This window comes from Chiloscyllium plagiosum, unplaced genomic scaffold (genome assembly GCF_037043375.1).
Source record: "Chiloscyllium plagiosum isolate Xiang-an unplaced genomic scaffold, Cpla_swu_hap1 HiC_scaffold_14, whole genome shotgun sequence".
Taxonomy (NCBI): Eukaryota; Metazoa; Chordata; class Chondrichthyes; order Orectolobiformes; family Hemiscylliidae; genus Chiloscyllium; species Chiloscyllium plagiosum.
The window spans coordinates 66685635-66694939 of NW_028270152.1; the positions used below are offsets into that span (position 1 = coordinate 66685635).

Consider the following 9305-nt stretch of genomic DNA (forward strand, 5'->3'; position numbering starts at 1 on the left):
AACATGACCTCCCAACTCCTGTACTCAGTACTCTGACCAATAAAGGAAAGCATACCAAACGCCTTCTTCACTATCCTATCTACCTGTGACTCCACCTTCAAGGAGCTATGAACCTGCACTCCAAGGTCTCTTTGTTCAGCAACACTCCCTAGGACCTTACCATTAACTGTATAAATCCTGCTAAGATTTGCTTTCCCAAAATGCAGCACGTCGCATTTATCTGAATTAAACTCCATCTGGCTCTTCTCAGCCCATTGGCCCATCTGGTCCAGATCCTGTTGTAATCTGAGGTAACCCTCTTCGCTGTCCACTACACCTCCAATTTTGGCGTCATCTGCAAACTTACTAACTGTACCTCTTATGCTCGCATCCAAATCATTTATGTAAATTACAAAAACTAGAGGACCCAGCACAGATCCTTGTGGCACTTCACTGGTCATAAGCCTCCAGTCTGAAAAACAACCCTCCGCCACCACCCTCTGTCTTCTACCTTTGAGCCAGTTCTGTATCCAAATGGCTAGTTCTCCCTGTATTCCATGAGATCTAACCTTGCTAATCAATGTCCCATGGGGAACCTTGTCGAACGCCTTACTGAAGTCCATATAGATCACATCTACTGCTCTGCCCTCGTTAATCTTCTTTGTTACTACTTCAAAAAAGGAGAAAATGAGGTCTGCAGATGCTGGAGATCAGAGCTGAAAATGTGTTGCTGGAAAAGCGCAGCAGGTCAGGCAGCATCCAGGGAACAGGAGAATCGACGTTTCGGGCATAAGCCTGAAGCTTGATTCCCGAAGAAGGGCTAATGCCCGAAACGTCGATTCTCCTGTTCCCTGGATGCTGCCTGACCTGCGCTTTTCCAGCAACACATTTTCAGCACTACTTCAAAAAACTCAATCAAGTTTGTGAGACATGATTTCCCACGCACAAAGCCATGTTGACTATCCCTAATTAGTCCTTGCCTTTCCAATACATGTGCATCCTGTCCCTCAGGATTCCCTCCAACAACTTGCCCGCCACTGAGGTCAGACTCACCAGTCTATAGGTCCCTGGCTTGTCTTTACCGCCCTTCTTAAACAGTGGCACCACGTTTGCCAACCTCCAGTCTTTCGGCACCTCACCTGTGACTATCGATGATACAAATGTCTCAGCAAGAGGCCCAGCAATCACTTCCCTAGCTTCCCACAGAATTCTCAGGTACACCTGATCAGGTCCTGGGGATTTATCCACCTTTAACCGTTTCAAGACATTGAGTACTTCCTCCTCTGTAATCTGGACATTTTGCAAGATGTCACCATCAATATCCCTACAGTCTATATCTTCCATATCCTTTTCCACAGTAAATACTAATGCAAAATATTCATTTAGTATCTGCCCCATTTTCTGCAACACCACACAAAGGCCGCCTTGCTGATCTTTGAGGGGCCCTATTCTCTCCCTAGTTACCTTTTTGTCCTTAATATATTTGTAAAATCCCTTTGGATTCTCCTTAATTCTATTTTCCAAAGCTATCTCATGTCCCCTCTTTGCCCTCCTGATTTCCCTCTGAAGTATACTCCTACTTCCTTTATAATCTTCTAAGGATTCACTCAATCTATCCTGTCTATACCTGACATATGCTTCCTTCTTTTTCTTAACCAAACTCTCAATTTCTTTAGTCATTCGGCATTCCATTTACCTACCAGCCTTCCCTTTCACCCTGACAGGAATATACTTTCTCTGGATTCTCGTTATCTCATTTCCATTTTCCAGCCATCCCTTTACCTGCGAACATCTGCCTCCAAGCAGCTTTCGAAAGTTCTTGCCTAATACCGTCAAAATTGGCCTTTCTCCAGTTTAGAACTTCAACTTTTGGATCTGGTCTATTCTTTTCCATCACCAGTTTAAAACGAATAGAATTATGATCACTGGCCCCAAAGTGCTCCCCCACTGACACCTCAGTCACTTGCCCTGCCTTATTTCCCAAGAGTCGGTCAAGTTTTGCACCTTCTCTAGAAGGTACATCCACATACTTGTATGCACTTAAGAAATTCCTCTCCATCTAAACCTTTAACATTATGGCAGTCCCAGTCTATGTTTGGAAAGTTAAAATCCCCTACCATAACTACCCTATTATTCTTACAGATAGCTGAGATCTCCTTACAAGTTTGTTTCTCAATTTCCCTCTGACTATTAGGGGGTCTATAATACAATCCCAATAAGGTGATCATCCCTTTCTTATTTCTCAGTTCCACCCAAATAACTTCCCTGGATGTATCCTCCCACAGCACAGCTGTAATGCTATCCCTTTTCAAAAATGCCACTCCCCCTCCTCTCTTGCCTCCCTCTCTATCCTTCCTGTAGCATTTATATCCTAGAACATTAAGCTGCCAGTCCTGCCCATCCCTGAGCGATGTTTCTGTAATTGCTATGATATCCCAGTCCCATATTCCTAACCATGCCCTGAGTTCATCTGCCTTCCCTGTTAGGCCCCTTGCATTAATTTATCAGTCCTACCTTGTCCATGCCTGCCCTGACTGTTTGACTCACTTCTGTTCTCAACTATACCAGTCTCAGATTGATCTCTTTCCTCATTATCTCCCTGGGTCCCACCTCCCCCCCCCACCTTACTAGTTTAAATCCTCCCAAGCAGTTCTAGCAAATTTTCCTGCCAGTACATTAGTCCCCTTCCAATTTAGGTGCAATCCGTCCTTCTTGTACAGGTCACTTCTACGCCAAAAGAGATTCCAATGATCCAAAAATGTGAATCCTTCTCCCATACACCAGCTCCTTAGCCATGCATTCATCTGCTCTATCCTCCTATTCCTGCCGTCACTAGCTTGTAGCACTGGGAGTAATCCAGATAGTACTACACTTGAGGACCTCCTTAGGGAAGATAGTTTGATAAATATTTGGAACAGTCCATATCACAGTAGAGGTGGTGTTGAATGTATTAGAATGTATCAAAGTGGATAAATCTCCTGGTCCTGACCAGATATATCCAAGAACACTGCAAGATTCTAGAGAAGAAATTGCAGGGGCCTTGGCTGATATTTTGCATCATCATTAGTCACAGGCGAGGTCTTCCAGGACTGGAAAACTGGAGAGTATTGACTGTTGTGCCCTTATTCAAGAAGGGCTGCAAAGAAAAATGTGGAAACAATAGACCAATAAACCTAAGATTCTGAGAGATAGGTTGTACGTGCATTTGGAAAGAAAGGGTTCGATTAGGAATAGTCAAAAAGGCTTTGTGCGTGGGAGATCATGCCTCACTAATCTGTTAGAGTACTTTGATGAAGTGACCAGGAAGGTTGACAAGGGCAGGATGGTAGACGTAGTCTAGATGGGTTTCATTAAGGCCTTTGATAAGCTTTCACATGGTAGGCTGCTCTGGAAGGTTAGATCGCATGGAATCCAGGGGGATCGGGCAAACTGGATACACAATTGGCTTGATGGTAGGAAGCTGAGGGTAATAGTGGAAGGATGCTTGTTGGACTAGAGGTCTGTGACTATCTGAGTTATCTATACTAATGATTTGGATGTTTGTTATCTATACTAATGATTTGGATGTTTAGTAAGTTTGCAGACACCAAACGTAGGAGGTATCATGGACAGTGAGGAAGGTTATCAGAAATTGCAGCAGGACTTTGATCAGCTGGGGAAGTGGGCCGAAAAATGGCAAACAGAGTTTAATATAAATAAGTGTGAGGTCTTGCATTTTGCAAAGTCAAAACAAGGTAGAAGTTCCATGATGAATGGTAGCGCCTTAAGGGGTATAATGAAACAGAGGGACTTTGGAGTTCAGGTGCACTGTTCTCGGAAAGTGAAGTCACAGGTAAACAGGGCAGTGAACAAGGATTTTGGCACACAGGGCATTGAGTATAGACATTGAGAAATTATGTTGCAGTTGTACAGGACATTGGTAAGGCTGCACTTGGAGTATTGTGTTCAGTTTTGCTCACCTTACTACAGGAAGGATGCTATTAAATGGAAAAAGTGCAAGAAAAATTTGCAAGGATGTTTTCAGGACTCAAGAGTCTGAGTTATTGGAAGAGGTTGTTCAAGCTAGGAATTTTTCTTTCAAGCATACGAGACTAAGGGGGCATCCTATAGAAGTGTATAAGATCATGAGAAGCATGGATAGGGTGAATGCACTCAGTCTTTTTCCCCAGAGTTGGGGAATCAAGGACTAGAGGGCAACAGTTTAAGGTAAGAGGGGAAAGAATAAAAGGGTACCTGAGGGGAAACGTTTTTACACAGAGGTGGTACGCATTTGGAATGAGCTGCCAGCAGAAGTGATTGAGGTGGGTACATTAACAACATTTAAAAGGCATTTGGACAAATACATGGATAGGAAAGGCTTAAAAGGATATGGGCCAGGTGCAGGGAAATGGGGTTAGCGTAGATGGACATTTTGGTCGGTGTTATGACATGGCAATGAACCCCTCTGCTAATTAAACCAAATATCCAGAAAAGCTCACCTCACTTCATAATCTGTTAAAATAAAGAACTCCCAACTTCCACTATTTAAAGAAAAAATATCAATTTATTATTTTAACTCTAAAAGTGAACATTAAACAACAACTATTTACAAGTCTAAGCATCCTTTCTCTTAACAGTTTATTATCTGCCTCCAACTCTATAACAATATACTGTTCCCAAAAATGCACCCTATTAAAATTACATCAACTTAATTTTCAAAACCCTACTGCGGCTGTCGTCTCTGCTCTCTGTGTGCCTCTGTCTGCAGATCTCCCTGGGTCATCTTCGGTTGTATGCTGCAAAGATGTTTCGTATAAAAACATTGCTTTGATAGAGAGTGTTTTGCTCGCAGACACTCTGACAATGGCAGTTGGTTGCGCTCTCTGGCTAATTCCAAAAAGCCGGCTTCTTTTATACCCAAATATCATCTCGTGGTTCAATGTTGTCAAACAGTAATATTCAAATTTGATCGGGCTTTAGTACCCTGGAGCATAATTTAAACTCGAGAGCGTGGTGCTGGAAAAGCACAGTAGGTCAGGCAGCATCCGAGGAGCAGGAGAATTGCGTTTCGGGCATAAGCCCTTCATTAGGCATAATTTAAACTGATTGGTTGAATTCAAAATGTTGTGAAGACATAGCAACCAAAAGTCAGGTATTTGGTTCACAGCCAAATGTTACATATTTTCAATTTTCCAGTACACTCTGAGGCTGCTAGTCAGTCAATGACATGTGCCTGCAAGCTCTCAGTGCAAAACAACCTTCACTCTGTCAAAGATATAGTACACGCTTCAGCTTCATAACAGTCGGCATGGATCAGGTTGGGCCAAAAGGCCTGTCTCCATGCTGTAGGACTCTGACTCTAATATGAGCTCCTTTGCTTCATAAATGGAGTCTTGGACATTTTTAACTCCTAGAGTAGGTGGGCCCATTACTGGGTGAAGGGTTAAAGCCCTAAAAGTGGGCAACAAGTTGACCACCTGACATGATTCTGCCCACTTCCAGGATTAACTTTGGTGCGTTTCCCTCAGAGCTGTCAGATTTTGATGCGAACATTTGCGATTAACAGAGGATTTATCCTAGCGTTTTGGCTTCATCAGTCAGTGCACAGGTTCCTGAGCTCTGAGGAACCCGTCAGGGTGAACCTGGCACGAAGACAGCAGAAGCTGTGTTTATTCAGGAAATGTCCAGGTTAAGAAGCCTTCAAAGAGTGAAGCTGAATAGTTGCAACCATGCCTAGGTGAGAGGCTGATGGTCTCAGCCCTGCTTCTGCTGCAGGTGTCTTTTCAGTGTTTGACAAGTTCTTTCTAAGTCCATGGAACGTTGTTCAAACTTATGTAGATTTGTCTGCTGTCCCCCTCTGCCACAATATTGAGTAAACAGGGAGAAATTATCTTCTGTGGTCAGGGAACTAGAGGGTACAGATTTGAGCTGATTGGCAAAAAGGCCAGAAGGAAACTAAGGATTTGTTATGATATGAAATGCATCATGTAAAATGTTGGCTAAAATGGATTCTTTAGCAACTTTCACAAAGGAATTGTCTAAATACTTAAAACATTTCAGGGCTCTTGGGAAAGAGGTGTGTACACCAAAAAGAAGTTTAGTATCCAGAATGTGTAATAGGCCAGGAGAGGACTTGCAAATGCACTGTGAATGAATAATAATCCTTGTCCATCTCTAACCTTTGGATATATTTTTAGGACTATTGCTACAGATACCGTTGTGCTGCTCGCAGTCAGAATACACCAGACAGCACTGCCTCGAATCTGGGTTTCCGCTGTGCTGCTGATGTTCTGCCAGATTACCTGAGCTGAACTGGTTCTTGGATAGAGACATCAAGAAGGCAAGTATTAGTATTAGCCTTCCTGCGATGGAAAGCAATTGAATACATGTCAAGATGGAACTTTCCATTAAAGCAGTCAACAACCGTCCCTTACCGGACATCATCAGTAAGCTGACGAATGTCCCAGCTATGGATTCCTGCAATCTTTGCACTCCGATGGTTTCAATTTAAAGGCACAGAACAGGAGGCATGAAATGTTTGTTCTTTGCGAGAGTTTCAGCTATCACTTTGGGACTTACTCTATCTGGATTCTGTCTTTGTTATTGCTAAAATAAAATGAACCTTCTTGATTAGAAATGTCACCAAATACAGTACTGCAAAATGAATGAACTCAATAAGGCTACCTTGAAAATATTTTTTGACCATACTTTCAATTGATGGTTAAGCAAGACCAAAGACTCTGTAACATCTTTCCACAATGTAATCAAAAGGCCTATAATAGGGTTTGCTTGTTTCTCAAATGGTTTTAAATAAACACCACATAAATGAGTCTGAATTATTGGACTATGGAGCATGGCACAGAGTATTTTTGCATACAGTTGTAGACAGTACGTAAAAACAAATAGCTTACATCACTATACCAAGGACTCTTAGCATCTCTGAGTATGTCACTAGCAATGAATTTAAAATGTACTCAATGTTGTAATGTAAACCGAAACAGCAGCCAATTCTAGGAAAGATGTGCAGGCATTGGAAGCAGTCCAGGGAAGGTACACTAGGCTGAGACAGGTATGGAGAGACTGGTTTATAAAACAGTTTGTGTAGATTGAGCTTGTACTTTTTAAAATATTGAAGAAAGAGAGGTAATCTTATTGAAACATGCAAGATCCTTAGAGGACCTGACAGGGTAGAAGTGGAAAGGTAGTTTCCCCTTGTAGGAGAGTTTAGGACCAGAGGGCATTAAGCATATTCAAGGCTGAGATAGATTTTTCATCAATAAGGGTATTGGAGTTATGGGGAATGCCAGGAAAATGGAGTTGATGATTATCAGATCAGTCATGATCTCATTGAATGGCACAGCAGACTTGATGGGCTGAATAGCCTACTTCTCCCCCTATGTCTTATGATCTTTAGTCGCATGCAGCAAGCTCCCATACAGAGCAAGTAAATAAATTACCATGTAATCTATTTAGGCTGTATTGGTACAAGGATACTTGGAACTACCTACAGCTTTAACCAAGCTGATCCATACTCTTTTAGCACTGCATCTACTTGGCAAAGCAGAAGAGTTCCCAGGAATGTCCTGTCTACAAATCCAAGCTGGTCATTAACTACCCATTAGGTCTACTCTCAATCATCAGCAAAGTGATGGGAAGGATCTTCAACAGTGTCATCAAAATGTATTTAGTCACCAATTGTCTACTTGCTGGTGCTTGGACTGAGTTCTGCCAGAACCACTCAGGCTTCTAACCTCATTCCAGTCTTGGTCCAAGCATCGGCAGAAGCACTGAATTTGTGAAGTGAGGTGGAAGTGACTGCCCTTGACATGAAGGCAGCAAACGACCAGCTGTGACCCCAAGGAACCCAATGCAACATTGAATTTGGAGACACTCTCCACTGCTTGATACCCAACATAAGAGAAGACGGTTGTGGTTGTTGGAGGTCCGTCATTTCAGCCCAGAGACATTGTTGCAGGAAATCCACAGTGATGTCCTATACCCAGCCATTATCAGCTGCTTCAGTCTTTCCATCAAAAATATGGGGACACTTGCTGGATATTTTGCTATGTTTAATTTGATTTGTGGCTGTTCGCATAATGAAGCACTCCACTTCTACTTGAAGTGGGAACTGGGCAACATTCAAGCTTAGACTCATAAGAGGTGCATAACATTCTCACCACACACCTGACAAGCAATGACCATCTTAAAAAGAGAAAGTCCAACTACTTCTCCTTGACAGTTATAAGATCATAAGAAATGGGAGAAAGAGTAAGTCACTTGATCCATTGATTCTGCTATACCATTTAAGTCCTTGGCTGATCTGACTGAGCCTTAACTACTTTACTGCCCGTCTTCCAATAAACCTTAAATCTCCTTGTTGATTAAAGATCTTTCTGACTTAACCTTGAAAATATCTAAAGTTGTAGTCTCCTCTGCTCTCTGAAGAAGCAGATTACAAAGACTCCCTCTTAAATGGAACCAATTAGTTTTAAACCATGCCCTGAGGTTCTAGATTCCCAATGAGAGGAAATGCCCTCCCAGTATCTACAAGGTAGATTTAGAAGTGGGAGCTCAAATCACATGAATATCAGCTTTACCTGCACAACTTTTCCTCGTAAAATCTTCATCCCAGGAAGGAGTCCAGTAACCTTTCTCTGAACTGCTTCCAAAGCACATATATCTCTGATTAGGAGACCAAACGTATACACAGCATTCCAGGTGTGGTTCCTACCAATGCCTCGCAGTGCTCTAGAAATATTTCCTTAGTTTAATGTCCCGTTCCTCGTTTTCTACCTATTTGCTGTACTTTTCAGTTACCTTTTCGTAATTCGTATACAATGATTTGTATCACACTCTACTGCGGTCTCTCTCATTTTAAATAAATTCTGATTTTTTTTCCACATTATGCTTATTTGCCTTTTTCTTGCCCATTCATTTAACGTATCTTTATCCTAAGTATTGCTTAAAATAAAAACTCTTGTTGAAGCTTTTCATCTTGTCCTCATTCGGACAATTTGCAAGAATTACCTGAATCCACCTGTTTGAATATGTACGTGCATCTGGGTTTAAAAACATTAGAAATATATCATCATTTTTTTCAAGTTCATTGTATCTGCGTTTGTTGTATTTTAAGTTTCTGTTTCTCAACTTTTCAACAAGGAGAATTACTCCCAAGATTAGCAATCCTCTTCTGTAATTGTATTATAGTCTTACATTTTGTTTTCAAAATTATTCTTTCATGAGATGTGGGAATCACTGGCAAGGCCTATATGCCCTTAATCCAAGTGACTTGCTAGACTATTTCAGAACCGATTGGTCTGGAATCGCATGAAGGTCAGATCAGGTAA

General features: G+C 41.8%; 1 protein-coding gene across 2 annotated transcripts in view; it reads left to right on the forward strand.

Annotated features, from left to right (window-relative positions):
* The window catches only part of sumf1 (sulfatase modifying factor 1), a 163454-nt gene extending 154594 nt beyond the window's left edge, over nucleotides 1-8860 (forward strand). For both annotated transcript variants that reach the window (XM_087994502.1, XM_043708554.2), the window contains one exon: nucleotides 6156-8860. In XM_087994502.1, coding sequence (XP_087850628.1) covers nucleotides 6156-6269 — 114 coding nt within the window. In that variant the 3' untranslated portion in view covers nucleotides 6270-8860. The remainder of the gene's footprint in view (nucleotides 1-6155) is intronic.
* Nucleotides 8861-9305: the final 445 nt, after the last annotated feature.